The sequence below is a fragment of the Schistocerca serialis genome, chromosome 2, assembly GCF_023864345.2.
Source record: "Schistocerca serialis cubense isolate TAMUIC-IGC-003099 chromosome 2, iqSchSeri2.2, whole genome shotgun sequence".
NCBI classification, from domain to species: domain Eukaryota; kingdom Metazoa; phylum Arthropoda; class Insecta; order Orthoptera; family Acrididae; genus Schistocerca; species Schistocerca serialis.
In genome coordinates, this window is record NC_064639.1 from 1,027,309,580 (window position 1) to 1,027,333,479 (window position 23,900).

General features: G+C 39.8%; 1 protein-coding gene across 1 annotated transcript in view; it reads right to left on the reverse strand.

Annotated features, from left to right (window-relative positions):
• Window positions 1–23,900, reverse strand: part of LOC126458442 (oxidized low-density lipoprotein receptor 1-like) — a 104,100-nt gene that overhangs the window by 12,133 nt on the left and 68,067 nt on the right. The window contains exon 3 of the mRNA XM_050095504.1: window positions 20,176–20,448. Coding sequence (XP_049951461.1) covers window positions 20,176–20,448 — 273 coding nt within the window. The remainder of the gene's footprint in view (window positions 1–20,175; window positions 20,449–23,900) is intronic.

Here is a 23,900-nt window from a genome sequence, read left to right on the forward strand (position 1 = left end):
ATCTGTTAACAATACTGCAGGAGGAAAGTCATGTTGAATTAATTTTTAGAGTTTGACCAGCTATTTTTTTCAAATAAATCCTCCTTTTTCTGTTTAACTTCTTCCCTCTCTTATTCTTAGCAATCACACTCTTCATTTTTAGGCACTCCTTGGAAAAACTTTAAATCTTCATTCCATTCAGTCTGTGATTTATGTTCATGTATTGTGCCTTCACACTTTTCGGACCTATACCTTCAAAGACCAGGGATATTGTCTTAGGCATCCAGAGTGACTGTCTTGCAAAAAAATTTTATTGTATATGTCACCTTCAGTCCACACAAATATATAATTTTAAAAACATGCCATCCAACAAATTAAAATTCTAATTTATTCTGCAAGTGTTGTAACTTACATTTCAGTCACCTTTTCATGTGTGTATTACTTGCATTCTTTGAGATGTTCAGTTATTATAAAAATGAAAACACTCTGCAGGTATTATAACACCACAAAATAAATGAAAATCTGTAAGAGTTTTGTATATGTGGTTTTTTATTGATCCACAAAAGGTGCAAGGATCAGGCAGCATTTAAAGAACTATTGACAGTGGTGACTTCACATAAATAGAATTATATGTTTGATAATATGGCAATAAGAAACTCTTTGTATATGGAAATAGGTGGGCAAAGAGAAACATTCACAAGTAGATACCATATCTCAAGTGCAATTTTGGAAGGCCTAAAAATATCTATCTGAAGAGATGCTGAGTCACAATAGGCACAACAAAGAGACTGTCAAACAAGTAAGCTTTCAGCCAAGAGGTCTTCTCCTGAATTTGTCAGCAGATGCACACACACACACACACACACACAAACACAACTCTCACACACATGACCACTGTCTCTGGCAGCCGAGGTCAGACTGTGAGCAGCTGTGCAAGGTGGGAGAAGCAATCTAGGTAATGAGGGTAAAATGTTCAAATGTGTGTGAAATCTTATGGGACTTAACTGCTAAGGTCATCAGTCCCTAAGCTTACACACTACTTAACCTAAATTACCCTAAGGACAAACACACACACCCATGCCCGAGGGAGGACTCGAACCTCCGCCGGGTAGTGAGGGTAAGGAGGAGGCTGGAAGGGAGGGGGAGGGGAAGGATAGCAGGGTAGGGGTGCGGGACAGTAAAGTGCTGCTTATGGGGTCATACAGGGATGAGGTGGAGAGAGAGTATGGCAGCTAAACTGCAGGCAGAAGGTTAGAAAGAGGGCTGGGAGGAGGGGGAGGGGGAGTGAGGGGAACCAGAAAAGGACAGAAGTAAAAAGACTGTGTATGCTTTTATGGAACAGAGGGCTGTGTAGTGCTGGAGTGAGAACAGGGAAAGAGATAGGTGGGTGAAGGACAATGACTAATGAAGGATGAGGCCAGGAGCGTTACAGGAATGTAGGATGTTCTGCAGAGAGAGTTCCCACCTGCACGATTCAGAAGAGCTGATGTCAGCAGGAAGGATCCAGATGGCACAGGCTGTAAAGCAGTCATTAAAATGAATGTTGTGTTGGCCAGCATGCTTAGCAGCTGGGCAGTCCAACTACACTCCTGGAAATGGAAAAAAGAACACATTGACACCGTTGTGTCAGACCCACCATACTTGCTCCGGACACTGCGAGAGGGCTGTACAAGCAATGATCACACGCACGGCACAGCGGACACACCAGGAACCGCGGTGTTGGCCGTCGAATGGCGCTAGCTGCGCAGCATTTGTGCACCACCGCCGTCAGTGTCAGCCAGTTTGCCATGGCATACGGAGCTCCATCGCAGTCTTTAACACTGGTAGCATGCTGCGACAGCGTGGACGTGAACCGTATGTGCAGTTGACGGACTTTGAGCGAGGGCGTATAGTGGGCATGCGGGGGGCTGGGTGGACGTACCGCCGAATTGCTCAACACGTGGGGCGTGAGGTCTCCACAGTACATCGATGTTGTCGCCAGTGGTCGGCGGAAGGTGCACGTACCCGTCGACCTGGGACCGGACCGCAGCGACGCACGGATGCACGCCAAGACCGTAGGATCCTACGCAGTGCCGTAGGGGACCGCACCGCCACTTCCCAGCAAATTAAGGACACTGTTGCTCCTGGGGTATCGGCGAGGACCATTCGCAACCATCTCCATGAAGCTGGGCTACGGTCCCGCACACCGTTAGGCCGTCATCCGCTCACGCCCCAACATCGTGCAGCCCGCCTCCAGTGGTGTCGCGACAGGCGTGAATGGAGGGACGAATGGAGACATGTCGTCTTCAGCGATGAGAGTCGCTTCTGCCTTGGTGCCAATGATGGTCGTATGCGTGTTTGGCGCCGTGCAGGTGAGCGCCACAATCAGGACTGCATACGACCGAGGCACACAGGGCCAACACCCGGCATCATGGTGTGGGGAGCGATCTCCTACACTGGCTGTACACCACTGGTGATCGTCGAGGGGACACTGAATAGTGCACGGTACATCCAAACCGTCATCGAACCCATCGTTCTACCATTCCTAGACCGGCAAGGGAACTTGCTGTTCCAACAGGACAATGCACGTCCGCATGTATCCTGTGCCACCCAACGTGCTCTAGAAATTGTAAGTCAACTACCCTGGCCAGCAAGATCTCCGGATCTGTCCCCCATTGAGCATGTTTTGGACTGGATGAAGCATCGTCTCACGCAGTCTGCACGTCCAGCACGAACGCTGGTCCAACTGAGGCGCCAGGTGGAAATGGCATGGCAAGCCGTTCCACAGGACTACATCCAGCATCTCTACGATCGTCTCCATGGGAGAATAGCAGCCTGCATTGCTGCGAAAGGTGGATATACACTGTACTAGTGCCGACATTGTGCATGCTCTGTTGCCTGTGTCTATGTGCCTGTGGTTCTGTCAGTGTGATCATATGATGTATCTGACCCCAGGAATGTGTCAATAAAGTTTCCCCTTCCTGGGACAATGAATTCACGGTGTTCTTATTTCAATTTCCAGGAGTGTATTTAATGAAGACAGACAGTTTGCTAGTTGTCAAGCCCATATTCTTCATTTTAATTACTGCTTCAAAGCCTTTGCCACCTGTACCCTTCCTACCAACACCAGCTGAAGTGTGCAGGTGGGAACTCCACCTGCAGTATGTCTTGTGTTCCCATAACCCTCTTGGCATCAACCTTCATTAGTCATTGTCCTTCACCCACCTATCCCCATCCCCATTCCCACTCCAGTGTTACACAGCTATTCCACCAATGACCGACAGTCCTTTAACTTCTCTCCTTTCCCAACCACCCCTCCCCCACCCCCTACCCTCTGTCTAACCTGCTGACTGCACCTAGCTGATCTACCCTCTCTCCATCTCATTTCTGTATGCTCCCATGAAGAGCACTTTACTGTCCCCCACACCTATGTTGTCATCCATCCCCCTCCCCACCCCTGCCTCCTCCTTACTGTCACCAACCAGATTACTTCCCTATCATGTGCAGGTGCTCACAGTCTGGCCACAGTTGCCAGAGACAGTGGTCATGTCAGAAGAAGGCCTTTTGGCCAAATGCTTACTTGTTTGACAGTCCTTCTGTTGTGCCTATCTGCGACTCAACGTCTCTGCTATCCCGTGAGTAGCACACTATTCTTTTCATAATATTGTCATTATTCCAACCTTGATTTTTTGATTTTATCTCTAATAGTTTTTATACGTAGTGCTGCATTGCTTCAGGATACTGAAATAACTTCCTTTTGAAAGCACCGTAAGGTGTTTAATAAATATTGTCTTCATTTAATTACTATTTGCAGACAGAAACTAGTTGCCCAATATAAAATTATAATCACTAAGGAGCTTATGAAGGAGTCACAATGTAATTATTTCAATGCCCATTAGAATCTGCCATAACATCTTTCACTGAACTCAAAATGTTTTTAGCCAGATTTCTTTAGGTGTGGGAGTACTAGAAAATCAGAGAGTGCCATTAACTATGAAGAGGGCAGATGTTGTGATAGCTTTGTACTTCAAATCTGTCAAATTTCCCATAGCCAGATTGGTTCAGAAGACATCCATAGTATTCACTGACTATTGATTCAACCTTTCCAAGGAAACCAACATAATCAATGACAATAATTTTTTTATCAGCCTAAAAGATAGTGGCCATATTTTTTACAGTGGGCGAAACTAATATTGCCATGTTTAGGTACAGGGACACTGGCTTTCAGCAACAGCTTCATTTGCTGTTTTGTTTGTGGCATGAAGTATTGGCATTACACCTCATTCACAATAACAAATTTCAACGTCAATGGCATATTTATAATAAGATCCAGACATATGTTTTCACCTTTTATTTTGGTTTCTTTCAACAAATGTGGCACCCATCTTGCACAAAGCTTGCTTTATTTATTTAGTTAGTTATTAATTATTTTCCCATGGACTCTAGCTGATAATTTTCAGCTGATACTACAGTATGCATCATACAATTTTATACATACATTAAATGTACTGGATTACATTTTACATGCACATATGAAGTTGTTACATTTTTCTGTTAAAATGTAACAGCTAATATTTGTTTGAATACTCACTCATACTGTATATACACTTCTCTATAAGATACACTTTTAAACAATTTTTAAATAAATTTTATTCCTTTACTTCTTTAATTGATATTTGTAGCTTGTAAAATTTTCTGCCTGCTTCATCAGGAGCACACATCATCAATTTGAGATTAGATTGTCTTGTGTAATAATTTCCCTGTCCTCTTGTTGCGTGGTCATGTACATCTTTATTTGTGAGGTGTTTGTCACTTACTCTTCTAATGGTTTCAGCGAAAAGAGAAGCAGTGCAAAACTGGAGTGCTAACTTCACACTTCTCTTACTACAGTTGACTTACTTGAAATGTTTAGCCAATCCTCTCCTGTGGATATGCGGCTGCGTCGATCTCGATAACTTCTTCTCTGAAGAAATAATACTGGTTAGAGGAACCAAAAAATTACTATCTCTCTCACTTGCAATAACTCAGTACTCATACTTTCAGTATAGCTCAGGTGTATTTTCCTTTTCACAAGTTTCATATAAACATACCAACTCTTGCAAGTCAACTACACCAATACCCATTAGATACAATTACATATAATCACAATTGCCTGGTTTTAACAACAAAATAATTTATAGATGTCCCATGCATCTTGCTTTGTTCAGATCTGAGACGTGAAGTATGTTAAAAGTCTACAGTCAAATGTTCATTTTTCTTTTCTTTCAACAATCACATTCACTAACACAGCAAGGAATAGCATTTAATTACTCCATGTTCTCTAACACAGCATCTGTGGCTCTTGTGACAAACACTTGTTGGCGTCGATCGACTGCCCCGCTTATCATCTTCTCATTACAAACTTCCAACCTGCACACAGAAACCGGCGGTGCAGTAGATACGTTTCCGCTCCCTTATTTACCTTTAAAATATTGGGTGTTCGAGACGGTGGAAGGCCGAGTGTCTCTAGAATTTACACCGAAATTCTCGAGTCACTACACCCTCACTGCCATAATATTCTGATATATGTACAGTGAGTACACTTTCATAATTTTATGGTGCACAAGAGCTTGTCCTCAAGTTTGTCTGGGTGGTATTTTGCCTGTACATCTCACTACTCTTTCCTGAATTTTAAATATTCTTTTTAAATAGTTATCTTATGTGCTTTCCCATATGTGAATTGAGTAAGACAGATGTGGGAACACTAGTCCACAGTACACTGTAATGAGAAATTTATCATCCACAACTTTTTCCTTTTTGCACATAAGAAAAATCTGTGTGTTAATCTTTACACAGTACATTGATGTGCTCCGCTCAAGACAAATGCTTATCTATAATATTTCCAAGAAATTTTGTGTTGCTTACTTCTTTAATTGCCTTGCTATATAATTAATTATATACATTATATGTTTCACTCTGTTTGCTTTGGAACAATACATACATTGCTTTAGACTGATTTATAAAAAGATTGTTTTGTAGTAGGTATTTGTTTGCAGTTTCAGTATTTAGTAGTGCTACCTTTTCAAGTTCCTTCTTTGTCTCAGCTGCACATGTAACTGTAGTGTAGATGGCATACATTGCAAGCCTCTGTTGTACATATTCTGGGAAATCACTACATAAAGAATAAACAGTACTGGCCTGAACCTTGTGGCACAACATGTATAAACATTTGTAATGCAGATTTGTGATTAATTATATTTCCCCCACTAGTATATCTGACTTCTTTCCTATTCATAATGTACGATTTGACTGTGTAATAGCATTTCCCTTGAATCTCACACTGATACAGTTTCACCATTAGCCTGTAATGATTTATGCAGTCAAATGCTTTAGACTGATCCATGGAAATCCCACACATCATCTTTTGTCTGTGAAGTGAACTCAGAATATTCAACTAAATCTGTTGATGCTGTTATAGTTGATTTCTCTTCTCTGAAACCATGTTGTGATGGCTGTAGTATTTTAAATTTATTTATAAAACTTACAGTTCTATTCTTCATTACCATTTCATACATTTTAGCAAAGCTGGAGATCACTGTTATCGACCTGTAGTTCCCTAATTTACCTCTGTTTCCTTTCTTAAGTACTGGCTTTACTTAACTTGCTTTTTGTGACTCTGGAAATATATGTTTCTCTACTGCCGCTGCAGCATACAGCACATATGTTACAGGTTTTAATAGGCTTGCCCTACATTCGTTTATGAGAGGTGAAGCCAGATGAATGTTTAACTTTTAGTTTCATTACTAGGTATGAAATTTCTATATCAGTTGCTGGGATGAATGCACCAGTATGTTTCATATGTGGAATTTTTGGAATTGTACTTTCTTCGCTTGTTTTACTTTGTTTTATCAGTTCATCTGCTACAGTTATGCTGATCAGCCAAAACATTATCACCACCTACCTAAGAGCCAATATGTCCACCTTTGGCATGGAAAACAGCAGTGGCACATCATGGCATAGAAGCAATGAGGCCTTGGTAGGTTGCTGGAGGGAGTTGGCACCACATCTACACACACAAGTCACCAAATTCCTGTAAAATTTTTGGAGGGGGCAATGAGCTCAGTGTTCAATCATATCCCAGATGTGTTCAATCAGGTTCAGATCTGGTGAGTTGGGGGGCCAACACATCAACTATACTTGCTACTGTGTTCCTTGAATCATGGCATCACACTCCTGGCCTTGTGACATGGTGTGCTCATTATCTTGTTGAAAAATGCCACTGCCATTGGAAAACATGATCATCATTAAGGGGGTGTATGTGATCTGCAAACAGCATACAATACTGCTTGGCCATCATTGTGCCTTGCACAAGCTCCTCTGTACCCATTGATGCCCACTTGAATGTTTCCCAGAGCATAATGGAGCTGCCATCAGCCTGGCTCTGTCCTGCAGTACAGGTGTCAAGGGGCTGTTGCCCTGGAAGACAATGTATTCACACACCCACCAGAATGATGAAGAAGGTATTGGGATTCATCAAACCATGCAACACTTTGACACTAAGCCAATATCCATTGCCATTGGTCACATGCCCATTTCAGTCATAGTTGCCGAAGTCGTAGTGTTGACATTGGCACACGCATGGGCCATCAGCTGCAGCGGCCCATTGTTAGGAGTGTTTGATGCACTCTTTGTTCAGATGCACTAGTACTCTACCCAGCATTAAAGTCTGCTGTTAGTTCCACCCCAGTCCATTGCCTGTCCTGTTTTACCAGTCTGCCCAGGCTATGGCGTATAACATCTGTAATGAGGTGTGGCCACCCAACCCCAAGATGTTTGCATATGGTTTCACCTCAGTTGCACCATAGGTTGAAGACACTCACAACAGCACTCATCAAGCACCTGACAAGTCACTCAGTTTCCAAAATGCTCATGCCAAGCCTGCGGGCCATCACAATCTGCCCTTGGTCAAACTCAGACACATCATGCACCTTCCCCATTCTGCACACAGACAGCATCCTCACTGACACTATATGCTCCATGTGTATGTCTAACTAACAGCCATTCCTCATCAGGTGACTCTGCTATCATCTGTATGGGTTCATACTGATAGTAGGTCAAAATAATGTTCTGGCTACTCAGTGTACACAGTATTAGTTAAAAGTGTTTGCTATTTCTATAGGATCTACATCATTTTTACCTTCCATCTTTCAGTGTGCAGGAGTCCTCTGTCAGTTTTATTAGATTTCCTCCCTCTTCATTTACAAAGCACTGTATGCCTTGGGTCCTTTTTTTATTTTATTTATTTATTTTTTTATTTATTTATTTATTTATTTATTTTTATTTTTTTTTGAGAGAGAGAGAGAGAGAGAGAGAGAGAGAGATAAACTTTCAGTTGACTTTCATCTAAAATGTATTGAAATATTTCATCTGATATGCATCTTTAATCAAGGATCATCCAGTATCGTATCATGAAGTTTTCCCAATCTTTTATCTGTGATTGCAGTTTGGAACATCATTCATGTAGATCATCTTCAGGAGAAGTAGAACCATGATTAATTCAACTGTATATTTAAAATTTTCTGATAAGATGAATTTACTTGGCAATGCACTGTCCAGACCCAAGAATTTTATAACGACACAGCATTCCAATTTATCCAATTGAACAAATAATAGAATTCAGTGTGTTAGACAGCAAATGTTCAACAGAAACCAAAATAATATTTAGTGTTTCCGAAAGAAGGAAAAAAAGATCATTAATGTTCTCAAGATACATCAACAAATCATCAAATAGAGGCATCATCACTCTTAAATTATTTTCTATATTGACTATATGGTAGTTTTACCACTCAGTAGTCATGCAAAAAGGCAAAACAATTGAATGTTTGCTGAATGACAGTCTTATGTAAATTTTAATAAATAGAAGATAACACACATAAGAAAGAGGAAGGGCCTAATAGCATCCAATTAAAATCCATTTCATACTTATCCTAGCTTTTTTACAGGCAGGTTCACCCCCATGTATACGAGAAATAAATTGCACTCATCTCCTCCTCCCTTCTCTGTCCATCGCCTCTGACCTCCACTCTATGTCTATTGACTCCCCTCTCTTCTCTCTGTCTATCATCCCCTCCCTACTTTCTCTGTCCATCACCTCCACCAACTCTCTCTGTCCATCCCCCATGCTTCCTCTCTCTGTCCATCTCCTCCTCCTCCTCCTCCTCCTCTCTATGTTCATCTCCTGCCCCCCCCCCTTTCTCTCTATGTCCATCTCTTTATCTCTCTCTATGTTCATCTCCTCCTCCCCCTCTTTCTGTCTGTCACCTATGTCACACTGTTTTCATGCCACTCCCACCTCATTGGAAATTAGGTGATTCTTACCACCACAGTATCTCTTTCCTGACAGTAAGTAATACATATACTAGTTTCACTGAAATCAGTCCAGTGGAATGGGAGATGTTGAACATACATACTCGCACATATCCATTTTATATGTATACTAGTTTTTTACAGGAGGCTTAACTCAATATGTATATATCCCTCTCTCTGTCCATCACCACCTTTCCCCTATCTGCGTCCATCTCCTCTTTCCCCCTCTCTGTCTGTCCATCTCATCCTGCCCTCCCCTCTGCAGATTTCCTCCTCCCTCTTCTCTCTGTCCATCTCCTCCTACTCTATCTCATGCTAGCCCCTCTCTCTGTCCATCTCCTCATTCCTCCTGTCTCTGTCCACCAACTTGTCCCCTCTCTTACTATCCATCTCCTCCTGCTCTCACCCCTCACCCTGCCCCTCTCTGCTCAGCTTTGCCCGTCCACACATATACCACCTGGAAAGCAGTCTGATACTATCTGCACAACACACCAACCCTTTAGGCCAGCTAGATGTCAGGCATTACGTACCGTTTTCACTCCCATTCCCACTCCAATGGGGTGTAGGTGCCTGTTACCAACACAGTACTTCTTCCAAGACAGTAAGAGTTATGTGAACCAATTTTGGTTGAAATCAATCCAGTGGGTTGGGAGTAGATGTGTAAAATATATACAGGGTGTTTGGGGTATAGGTGCAGATATCTCTTCTGATGACTGACAACAGTGTACTGAACAACATTACATCATTTACAGACCAATAATTGTAGCTATTATAGATGGTATATTTTTAGGTTAGTTAATATCTCTAAGTATGCATGGCACAGCAAGCCATTAATGTTTTTTCCCCCTGGGCAGCAGGTGAGGTATTCAAGTTTGGACAGATGGACACAGAATGGATAGTGTATACTCACTGGTGTAATCTACATCTACATCCACATCGATACTCCGCAACCCACCTGACGGTGTGTGGCGGAGGGTACCTTGAGTATCTCTATCGGTTCTCCCTTCTATTCCTGTCTCGTATTGTTCGTGGAAAGAAGGATTGTCGGTATGCCTCTGTGTGGGCTCTAATGTCTCTGATTTTATCCTCATGGTCTCTTCGCGAGATATACGTAGGAGGGAGCAATATACTGCTTGACTGGTCGGTGAAGGTATGTTCTCGAAACTTCAACAAAAGCCCATACCGAGCTACTGAGTGTCTCTCTTGCAGAGTCTTCCACTGGAGTTTATCTATCATCTCCATAATGCTTTTGTGATTACTAAATGATCCTGTAATGAAGCACGCTGCTCTCCATTGGATCTTCTCTATCTCTTCTATCAACCCTATCTGGTACAGATCCCACACTGCTGAGCAGTATTCAAGCAGTGGGCGAACAAGGGTACTGTAACCTACTTCCTTTGGTTTTGGATTGTATTTCCTTAGGATTCTTCCAATGAATCTCAGTCTGGCATCTGCTTTACCGACGATCAACTTTATATGATCATTCCATTTTAAATCACTCCTAATGCGTACTCCCAGATAATTTATGGAATTAACTGCTTGTGTCTGTATGTGTGGATGGATATGTGCATGTGTGCGAGTGTATACCTGTCCTTTTTTCCCCTAAGGTAAGTCTTTCCGCTCCCGGGATTGGAATGACTCCTTACCCTCTCCCTTAAAACCCACTTCCTTTCGTCTTCCCCTCTCCTTCCCTCTTTCCTGATGAGGCAACAGTTTGTTGCGAAAGCTTGAATTTTGTGTGTATGTTTGTGTTTGTTTGTGTGTCTATCGACCTGCCAGCGCGCTATAGATGGTCAGAAAAAGAAAAAGGGAGTATATGAGTAAATTTAGTATGAAAGATTTTTTTACGTGATGGGTACCATGGCAAGGAATTTATTAAAAGAAGGTGACATTTTCCACTTTTGCTGTATTAATTTTATTTGTTTACAACTAGTTTCAGCTGACTAGACAACTCTCCAATGATTTTGTGATTCTCGAGTAGAAAACCACATCTTACATTTTGAAATATCAGCATCTTTAAATTTGTGTTCTCTATTTGTTTTGGCACAAAAATGTTGTCTTGTTGGTTTGACAGCTTGAAATTTATGTAGTTAGAACACATTTGTAAATATCAGGCTTTCAAATGAACAAGACAGCATTTGTGAACCAAAGCAAACAGAAGATGCAAATTTAAAGACACTGACATTTCAATATGTAAGGCATAGTTTTCTATTGTAAAACCACCATATCTGTTGAGAATGGCCTGGAAGGCTGAAACTAGTCATGACCAAATAAAGTTAATAGAGCAGATGTATAAAACACCACATTCTTTTAGTATGAGAGTATTTTCTGTAGATGATCTGCTAAAGAGGCCATTTTCCAGTAGATCTTTGGAAGAGAAAGTGAGATTTAAAGAGTCAAATAGATCTACTCCAGCTGTAAATCTAACAACAGGAGAGCATGACATGAGGCTCACCAATTTGGCTGTCTGTGAAGCAGGTAGATGCACCTTTCAAGTTCCTAGTGCAATGTCGCACAGCATGAGAACTCTGTGATGAACATCAGTGTCATACATGCTTACACCAACCAGAAAAGTTGGCAATTGCAGAACACTGTCTGAATACAGGATATCTCATGATTTATGAAAAGACAGAAGTTTTTTATCCCGGCATCATCTTTCTGGGATTGCTTCATTAAGGAAGCAATAAACATCCATAAAGCTGATAATCTAATCAACAGGATTGTGGGATTTCAACTGATCACAGATGGGGTCCTATTCTGTATCATTCATATTGACCAGTGCAGTAGGTTAGCTTCAGTTGTGGCATCATTTTCAGTTCTTTATCCGAAGTTGCTATTCTGCAAGCTTCTGAGTCCTGTTACCGATCGGTCCTCCCGCCGATTTTTTAAGAACTGTACTGAGAGGTTTTAGGCTTCAGTACAGGCCACTAGTTCAGTTCAGTGTGATTTATTTACACTTATAATTTGTTATTTTAGACATATTGAGCAGTTTTAGCTTCGGATTTAGTGATTTTGTTACTGAAAGCTCACCAGGACGCATCCATGTGGAAAGTGAGTTCATAATAGAGTGTTTTCCTTTGTTAGAAATATGGTTTGTGTTGTCATTGTGAATGATTGTAACATCAAAAAAACAGTTTCAGTCAATATTCTCACAAAATACCTGGAATTTTTACATAATTAAGAGTAGGTTGGCTCTGTTTACATATATCACACGAGTGTTAGCTGAAATTACTAGTGACTTTGCATACTTTTTTCCACAAATGTTTTACTTTTTCATTATCAAAATGGATTTAAGACTTTTAAGTAACAATGGAAGGAATTTTGTGAAGCCTCATAGAGGAAACCTTCCAAAATTTTATGCATTTACGGCTTACGCCCTCATCATTCGGTGACAGCAGTTGATCTTTATAAACCACTGTCACAATTTATAGGAAATTTCATGCAAGTTATGGTAGTTATGCATGTCTTCTTGAAATTTGTGTGGCTCTGTCCATTAAGGAAAGCTGATAGCAAAATTATGATTAAAAAACTGAAAGATGAATACTTTGTAAATCACATCAAACCAGAGTGAATTTAATCAGACAATGGGCCTCAATTTCATTCAAATCTTTGGAAAGATTTTATGCAGGAGCAGGGGATTTAGCACATTTTGATATTTGCTTATTAAGAAGTGGATCAAAAAATTAGGTGACTTTGAAACAGTTAACAATGATGTGCATCATGACTCAACCAGATTAACACCACGCACAGCTCTCTTTGGTAAGAAACCAGACAGTATTTTCAATGAATACATTAATTTACCAGAGAGGGAAGAGCTAATGCAAGGAGGATGACTTAGAATAGTACTATATACAGTGAAGCAAAGGGCAGAAGAAAGAAAACTTGCACATGACAGAATTATGAAGACAATTATGTATAGAGTAAGAGTCTGAGTCTTTATTAAATCTCATTCCAAATCCTCGATAATGAACAAAGAAAACAAGTTCAATCACTATTATCATGGAGCATTTAAAATTAGAATGATTGCTCATTCAAATTCTGTTGAAGTTGCCAGAGCAAAGTCTGGAAAATGTTATTTTCTCCAGTATGTTGAAAACTTAAAATTGTACCATCATCAAGAAATGTGACTAGAGTATAATAATTAGTGAGTAGCAGTTTGCTTTCCATTAATATGTGAATTACTATGAGTTTGGATTAACAGACAATAGTTGGTAGCTATTGTGAGCCTGGAGAGTAATAGGTAACTGCTGTGATTGTTTAAGTGACTGTAGTAGTCAGATGAAGTGAACTTGCTGTGTTCTAGTGCATCACGTCATCACATTCAGACAGTGTACTTCATGAGATGTTGCATCAGAAGACACTAGCAAATCATGTGGTGGTGTTTTTCTGTCAATTTCTATATAGGCAGCCAGGTATGTGAGATAACATGCGTTGCACAACTGTATATTTCACAGTCACACTGTTGCATTGTTCAACATGCAGCTGTAATTTTTGTTGTTAGTGATTGCTTGTTGGTGAGTCACTGAGTGGCATGTGATGATTCATCACACAGAGCCACAGGAAAATGGGGTGATCAGTTGAGTAACGTGCTACACATGTTGAGAAACCAGAAGCATGCATAAGAGTATGACATTACTGCAACCCCAGACCTCTCAAGCTGCCATGCACTCCACAACATGTTCTTTAATCCACAGTAGCATCAATGCCATACCCCATTGCTTCAAGAAATTGTGTGATTACATGTGAATTATGGCCAAACATATAAGCAGTGCATAAAAAGCATAGCATCTAGTGACATGTTTACAACACTTTTGTGTTTTCTTTAATCCTCTGCAGTACTGATGTCACAACCTAGAGCTTCAAGAAAATGTGAGATTGCGCATAGAGGGGTATGGTTTAACATGTAGACAGGATCTTAAAAGCAGAGTAACTAATGATGTTTCCAGAAAGAAATTTTCACTCTGCACCTAACATCTTAACTAATGACGTGTTTACAAATGTATAGTGTAATGCATTGGTTGCCAGTGTTTTATGATGTCTTAAAAATCAATTTTTTGGCACTTCTTTGTGAATATGAATGTTCTTGTACAAGTAGACACAAATATGCTTGCCAATGAAATTTCTTTTTAGCAGTCATACAATACCAAAATTACGTATGATAAATGTTTATAATTACCTGTACAGCATAGCTACATTTCCAACAAATATATTAATATCCACTGCTTTTACTTATAAAATTAAAAAATGTCTATTTACCTGCAATCTGAAGTTGTTGCTATTTTATGCTGATGACACTTATTCAGTATACACATCTCAGTATTAGTATACCTCAAGATTACACACTTTCGGTCACTGTTTAACTGTGTGCATCGATATACCTAAGTTGGTATGCATGTACTTAGTTTCAGTTGTGTGAATGCTTCTACTTTTTACCTCACATTCATTTTCATGATTACATGTTTTATCAACTCTGCACTTTTAATGTGTTAGCACAACACAGATGCAATAATTCACTATTTACATAATAATATACTACAGCTGGCTGCTCTTTTTTGCTACCAAGCTAGTAGAGATATCATCTTGAATTGCAAAATGTAGAGTAATTTTGATTTGCAAATACGTTGTATATATTATCCCTCTCATGAAAATTCCAAGTTTTAGACCTTCTCCCCTTGAGTGTTATCTACTATCTTGAAAACACCGCTAAGAAATGCCACTTTTTTCATTTCTCCTCAGTAGCTCACTTCCAGAGCATTTTGGGCAAAAATTTGCCCTTATCAATTTTAAAGAGCGTTCAATTTCCTGCAAGTTTCATATACATGGTGATTATAATTAAAGTTAAACTTTCAAAAGGCTGTAGAAATATCACCACTGGTCAGAATGAAGTCAAATTGCAACGGAATATCATCGGAGAAGGCGGAAAACATATGGCAGAAGAAAAAAAATATTGTGAAAATTGATCAAGAGATGGTCCTGTGTGTGTCATAATACATAAATGAAAACACCTGTCATGTGCACAACCCATTGAAGTTGGTAAAATGCCGAGTAAATGGCTTTTCCTCCATTCTCATATGCGATGTTCGCCATGACTGCCTCAATGCAGGATCGCACTCTGCTTGTAAAGCTGTATTACAAGAATGATGACTGTGCACAAGTTGCTGTGCAAAAGTTCCAGACACTGAAGGGTTTGAAAAAAGGCATTGGTTCGATGACTGCCGTGGGTCTGGAGAAAATAATTTGGAAATTCGAGAAGATGGGTTCTTTTGGTGGGCAACCTGATAGAGTGAGGAAATGAATTGATTCAACATCAGTGGAAACAGTAGCCACAGCAATGCAGGAGGAGATGAGTGGTGGTGTGCAAATGTGTAGTGCAAGGAGAATTGCCCTAACATTTGAAATACCCATGAGCATGGTGCATAAAATCCTACAAAACATCCTTCTTTGCTATGCATTCAAAATTACCCATGTCCACAAGTTGCTTCATCTGTCCACAAAATCTTCTATGGCCAATCATTATCCATTTCCATGCGAGCAAGAAATTCTAAAGCAAAGGTTCCTGTTGACTTGCCAGCAAGAGAGACCTTTGCTTTAGAATTTCTTGCTCGCATGGAAATGGTCAGTGATTGGCCATGGAAGATTTTGTGGACAGACAAAGCCCACTTCCATCTGACAGGATATGTCAGTACACAGAATTGTCGAACATGGGCAACAGAAAATCCACACACAAACCAAACAGTACCACTTCATCCTGAAAATGTCACTGTGCAGTGCGGGTTTACGGTATCATTTATCATAGGGCCATATTTTTTCAAAGAGACAGGTGCTTCTGATCCTGTTACCTGTACCATCACTAGTAAGAGCTATGAGGGTCTTTTGTGCAACCACGTCATTCCAGCTCTCCAACAGCGTCAATGTGTGGATGGGATAATTTTTATGCAAGATGGCACACCTCCACACATTGTAAATCCAGTTAAGCAGCTGCTGAAGCATATACTAGAATATCTACTACTAGATACTAGAATTATCTATACTAGAATACTAGAATTATACTAGAATTATCAGCCACCATTTCCCTACAGCCTGGCCATTCCAATCACCTGATCTTACTCCACATGACTTCTGGCTGTGGAGCTATATGAAAGATGTTGTGTTCAGTGTTCCAATTGCAAACTTAGCTGCACTGAAGGCATGCACTGCACAACACATTCTGAATGTGACCCCGTAAATACTTCGATCAGTTGTGGAACATGCTGTTTCTTGATTTCAACTTGTCGCAGAAAACAGTGGACAGCCATACTGAACGTGTTTTGTGCCAGTCACATGGAAATTAATAATTCGATTTGATTTTGATTGATACTTTTTAAGCAGTTTTTGGCCTCAGGACAATTAAAAACCAATGTGATTGATGCTTTTTATGCGGTTTTTGGCCTCAGGGCAATTAAAAGCCAATTTTTCCCATCCGATGTGATATGACCTTGCCGTGGTGGATGGCTCGCATAACTAACAGTATCACACCTGTACACCCATGCACACTGAATAGTACAGTTTGTTTAACATCAAGCATACACCTTGGGCATTGTTGTATGATTCGTTTGTCATTTTAGTCGACCACTACTACAGTATGATGCGTACAGTGCCCTCTATCACTACATTTTTTAACTATTTATTTCTGCCATATGTTTTCTTCCTTCTCTGATAATATTCCACTGCAATTTAAAATCATTCTGACCAGTGGTGTTATTTCTACAGCAGTTTGAAAGTTAAACTTTAATTATAATCACCCTGTATAACACTACAGAAAGTCATTAAGGTGAAGTCATTGACATTGTAATTTTTTGTAGTTTCTTAATATTTTGCAGGTTTTCACAGTCCGTATCTCTGTAGCTGTTACGAATTTTCCAACATGCTAGATATGAAACTTGCAGGAAATTTAACGCTCTTTGAACCTGATAACAGCATTTTTTGCCTAAAATGCACTAGAAGCAAGATGCTGAGGGAAAAATGAAAAAATCGGCTCTTCATAGTGTCTTCTTTTTTTTTCAAGACAGCAGTTAATACAAAAGTGGAAGAAGGACCTGAAAATCAAAATTTCTCCACTTATTGCAGCCCAACCCCTTTTTCAGAACTCTCTCTATCGGGCTGTACTTTTGTTTAAGACAAATGCTTCACTAGTGATAATACAGATTTCATACATACTTTAATAATGTGCCTTATATCATTTTACATGCACATTCTTGCACTCTGAGTGAAGATATGATAGGACAGTCATTATTTACTGTACATTCACTTTTTTATAATTATAAAGATGAGTTGTGTTAATGCAATTTGTACAGCAGTTAACTTCAACTTTGCCTCATTGAGGTAACAGATCTTTCTTGTATGTGTTATAGTGGTATCTGTGCCAATGGTTAATATTTCTATATTGTATTTTTTGTATAGTTAGTGTATCATTACTCAATTTCACACACACCATTATGCCAGTTGATATAATGCTGGCATAATCAATAATTAATTAAGAGTGATTAATTGTCTCTGATTAATTACTACATTTTATAGTTATTTTAATTTCATAGAACATTTAATCCAAATTTTATTTTTCAAATAAATTTGTATAAAAAGATTTAATTTTGGTGGGTATATGTTAGGATAAAGTACCACAGTATGCAATGAAAGCAGTATAACTGCTGATGCCAACAGTGCTGTGAAGTAGGTTCGGCAAACAAAGGGCAGTATGCCAGAGACTTTGGTTAATTATGGGCAAGTTAGGATGCGAAGACTGTTTCACACATTTAAAAAGTTAATATACGGCACACAGTGTTAACAAAATGGATATTTTGAAGTGTTTGTATTCTGGAGAGTTGAATTCTGTTAATCAATAGTGTTCAACATTCAGTCAAGTTGACTTTTGTAATTTCATGGTGGAAAAAACCTCATTCACAATACACTGAAGTGCCAAAGAAACTGGAATAGGTATGTGTATTCAAACACAAAGATATGTAAACAGGCTGTGGTCGTAAATGCCTATATAAGACAACAACTGTCTAGTGCAGTTGTCAGATGGGTTACTGGTGTTACAATGGCAGGTTATCAAGATTTAAGCAAGTTTGGGTGTGGTGTTAAAGTCAGTGCATGAGTGATGTCACACAGCATCTCTGAGGTAACAATGAAGTGGAGATTTTCCCATGCAACAATTTCATGAATGAATATCAGGAATCCTTTAAAACATCAAATCTCTGACATCGCCGTGGTTGAAAAAATATCCTGCAAGAATGGGACCAATGATGACTGAAGACAATCATCCAACGTGACAGAAGTGCACCCCTTCCGCAAATTGCTGAGGCTTTCAACACTGGACCATCAACAACTGCCAGTACCCTTGATGACTGCACGACAAAGTTTTATGCCTCACCTAGGACCATCAACCCAGCATTGGACTGTTGATGACTGGAAACATGTCGCCTGGTCGGATGAGTCTCATTTCAAATTGTATCAAGTGGATGGACGTGTACAGGTATGGAGACAATCTCATGAATCCATGGACTGCATGTCAGCAGGGGACTGTTCAAGCTGGTGGTGGCTCTGTAATGGTGTGGGGCATGTGCAGTTCGAGTTACATGGGACCCCTGATACATCTAGATATGACCCCGATGGGTGACACATACATAAACATCCTGTATGATGACCTGCATCCATTAATGTCCACTTTGCATTCCAATGAGCAATGACCTTGCCACACTGGATACTCCAGTTCCCGTCAGATCACCGAAGTTAAGTGCTGTTGGGCGAGGCCAGCACTTGGATGGGTGACCATCTGGATCGCCATGCACTGTTGCCATTTTTCGGGGTGCACTCAGCCTCGTGATGCCAACTGAGGAGCTACTCGACCGAATAGTAGTGACTCCGGTTAAAGAAAACCATCATAACGACCGGGAGAGCGGTGTGCTGACCACACGCCCCTCCTATCCACAACCTCATCTGAGGATGACACGGTGGTCGGATGGTCCCGGTGGGCCACTTGTGGCCTGCAGATGGAGTGCTTTTGCATTCCAATGGAGTTGTGAAATTCCAGCAGAATAATGCAACACCCCACACATCCAGAATTGCTACAGAGTGGCTCCAGGAACACTCTTTTGAGTGTAAACAGTTCCACTGGCCACCAAACTCCCTAGACATGAACATTATAGAGCATATCTGGGATGCCTTGCAATGTGCTGTTCAGAAGAGATCTCCACCTCCTCCTACTCTTATGGATTTATGAACAACCCTGCAGGATTCAAGTTGTCAGTTCCCTCCAGCACTACTTGAGGTGTTAGTCAAGTCCATGCCTCGTCATGCTGCAGCACTTCTGCATGCTCACAGGGGCCCAGGCAAGTTTACCAGTTTCTTTGGCTCTTCAGTGTAGGAGTAAATTATTTGTAATAAGTGGGTCTTATCTAAGAAGATATAGAGAATATGAACTTCATCAGTTAGGACACAATCCTTAGCAAAAATGCAGGGTGTACTTTAAAAAGCACAAAGAATTTCAAGCTCTAAGAATAGGGATTTTTTTTAATAGCAGAAGAGGAGATGAGATAGAAAGAAAAAATTACCTAGGGAAATGTTGAAAGAAATACAAAAATACTGAAAGCGGAAAGGAGAGCCCAAGTTGAAATGCATAGCCAAGGGAAAAGCTAATGTGATTGTGTACAGTAGGTGATATTAATTTGAGTTAACTTTAATAATAGTGTACAAAACTTAAGTATGTATTTGATGATTCCAGTTTTGAATTCCAAAATATTATGAAAGGTATATCTGTATACAACTAATTTATCACTTAAATTTTTATTTATGAACTGCTAATGAAAAATAATGACTCATGTTTGGAGGACTTACCTTGATTTGCATGTTGTCCTGCACTGTCCATAACATAGTAAATAAGTTCCTCTACTCTGCGTATCCTCTTATCCATGAAATCCAAGCGGTATGCCAGCTTTTCTATAGCCCCAAGTAAATAGAGATCTGTTTCTGACACATCCCTTGTTGGTGGTACACGCATAACCTTTTGGCCACGGTGGGTTCCAGTTACAGCTACTAAACTTTCTAATAATGGTGTGATGAGTCCTTGCAGCTCTGGATCCCAATCTTGTCCTGAAGCAGTTTCTTCATCTGTATATAAGTGAAACACATTATTTCTTTTTCATTTGTATGAAAAACTTTATTTTATTTATTTGCCTGTTTACAGAATATGTGTTCCTTACATCTACAGCAGTGATAGACCAAATCATTTGTGCTCTGCCGGCTAGTGACACATAGAGATTAGGCATACATGACAAAGTCTGCTTGCCAGATTATCCACAACAGGTATGATACAATCAACAGTGTGAATGTGCTTTTTAGATGGTTTCTACACTTCACTAGGCAAATGACAGGCTAATTTTCCACCTCCACCTAAGAATCACAACACACAGAAAGTTAAAATACACAGTTCTTTATTTAAAAATAACTTCCATGTAGACTATACAGTCCTGTCTAGGTTTCAGAGGGCAGTTTTATGTTCTGGGACAAAAATCTAATAGATTGCCAGTAAACATCAGTAAAAAATTTGAAAATTCCCAAGTATTCAAAAGCAAACTAAAAGAATACTTCATTAACCACTCCTGTGATTAATCAGAATATTTAAACTCAGGTGTAAATTTCTCATCATTCAATGTTTGCCTTAAACCGATATTGACTTTACCAGTACACATGCAGTTGATAGTGGTCTGTGCAAAATTATATAAATGCTTCGTTTCAAGTATCAGATAAAATATAGTATACAATATAAAAGGAGGAGCAGTGGGATTTTTCAAAGTACCTTTTTTCCATTTGTCTCTGTCACCTTCCCTGCTTCCAATTCATTCTCTCACATGCCTCCTGTTCCTCCTCCTCCCCCTCTCCAAAGCAAACATTTGTAGTCCTTTCCATTTCATTGCTTCTCTTCCCCTTGCCCCTCCCTCCTCAGCACAGTTATCCTGATGCTGCATCTAGCAGCCCACCATTCTGTCACTACCACATCTCTGCACATTCCTACGGGCATCACTACACCATCTTCCTCTTTCTACATGATGCTGGAGCAGGTAGGCTGTGCGCATTACATCTGTGCTTGAAGATGTGGTGGTGGAATCAGTCGAACGCTCTCCAGGAATCTCAACAAGGAGACTTGTCACACAAATTCCGGGAATGAGCCACAGTAGTGTTTGGAGAATAATGCATCGCAATGCAATGTACCCATACCACCTCCAATGAGTTCAGTGTCTTAATGAAACAAACTTTGGTTGTAGACTAATGATCTGTCAGTGGATGCAACAACAGACTGTAGGCAACCCTACATTCAACAATGACATTTTATTTACAGATGAAGCAGAGTTCACTCATGATGGTGTGTTTAACTATCACAATTCTCATGTTTGGAGTCATCTGGGCCCCAATCCACAAACTATGCATGTGTTTCCAATTCAGTGTCATTTCTCATTGCATGAGTGGTTAGGAGTACTAGGTGACTTCTTACTGGGCCTTACATGTTATCAGACAAACTCAATGTACAGAATTACCTGCAGTTTCTGCAGCAGCATCTCGCTGGGTCACTTGAGGAAGCTCTCTTTGAGCAACAGCAGAGGATGTGGTGCATGCATGATGGAGCACTGGCACATTTTGCTGCTATGATGAGACAAAACCTAACACACCAATATGGCCAAAGATGGATAGGGTAAAGAGGACCTGTACCACAATGTCCAGGATCACCTAATCTGAGCCACATGGATTTCTATGTTCGGAGTCACCTTAGAGGTTTAGTGTATGCCACTCTCATTCACACGGTTGAAGAACTGAAGTGGACTTGCCAATGTTTGTCAAGGATTTGTAAATGATCCAAGAGGGTTTGAAAGTACTTGAAACTCATTCCGTCAATGGGTATAGGCCATCGTTCAGGTACAAGGATAACACTTTGAACATCTCCATTAACTATGAGTACAGTCATGTACCCGTTGTCGTGTTCCAGACACTCTCAGTAAAAATATCAGAGAACTTCTACACATCATTTAAGTCAAAGTTGTGCACTTATACTACTACTTGATCTAACAATAAAGACATTACAAGATTCCATTGACAACAAACTGCTATTTAACACAATGAAAACATACAACTTAAACAATACAATATCAAATCCAACATGTACAACTGAAAACTTCTGTACACAAATAAGTCACATATTCTCAAATATATGTGCCTTTCTCAGTACAAAAGTGAAGTTATAGTAATAGCTCTGTCAGACCACTATCCAAGAAAATTATTTTTAAATCACACCACCACAAGAGAAAAGGTAAAAAAAAATAGAAAATGAAGCCTAAATTAGCAAAACCATCAAGCATAAACATAAGATATAGGGATGGAAATGCTGGATAAAGACTCTTTACTGGGTCATAAATGACATTTTATAAATATCTTCTGTCTCAATCAAAAAGTCTAGTAAAAAATACTAATGTCAAAATCACACATAAGAACAAAAAATATATAACAAGAGGTATTTTGGTCTTCAGGAACAAGATAAAATTGAATTGTATTGAAAGTCAGAGACAACAGCACAGCCACAATGAACCAAAGTTTGTTCTTCTTCCACATGCAAGCAAACAGTTGAGAACACAGAGACAAACGTAGAAACAATCCACTTACTAATATATAGAGAATCCACTTACTAATACAAGTAGTTCCTGAAAATAATTGTGAACACAATATGAGGGCGAGTGGCTGCTGCACTAGTTAGTTTTATCTATTTACAGATGTGAGCAATTCCTACGCACTACCTTTTACACATTACAGCAATAGAAATTCTTCTATGGACTAGAGGGAGTTGTCAAAGAGAAACTTCCTCAGTATATTTTCAAATTTTACTTTGCTGTCTGTCAGACTTTTATATCACTGAGTAAGTGATCAAAAATTTTTGTCGTAGCATTGTGTACCACTTTTTGTGTTAAAGGCAATATTAATGTGGAGTATTGTAATTAAGTAGATCATTGCTCATTTCGAATTGCAGCAGATTGTTAACAACAAACTTCAAGAGGGAATAAATATACTGTGCAAGATGATCTTGGGTGAGCACCACATATTGTTCTTACATTTTTTCACAATGAAGATTTTCTTTCTTGAAAATGAGTTACCCCAGAACATTATCCCATATGATATTATTGAATGAAAACATGCAAAATATGTCAACTTACTGATTTGCTTTTCCCCAAGATTTCCAATGATTCTGTATCTACATCTATACTCTGCAAACAACTGTGAGGTGCACAGCAGACAGTGCGTCCCATTGTACCATTATTAGGGTTTCTTCCTGTTCCATTCAAATATGGAGCTTGGGAAGTATCATTGTTTGAATGCCTCTGTGCATGCAGAAATTATTCTAATTTTATCCTCATGACCCACATGTGAGCGATACATGGAGGATTGTAGTATATTCTGAGAGTCATTGTTTAAGTCCAGTTCTTGAAACTTTGTTAATAGACTTCCTGGGGACACTTTACATCTACCTTCAAGATTCTTCCAGTTCAGCTCCTTCAGTATCTCTGTGACACTCTCCCAAG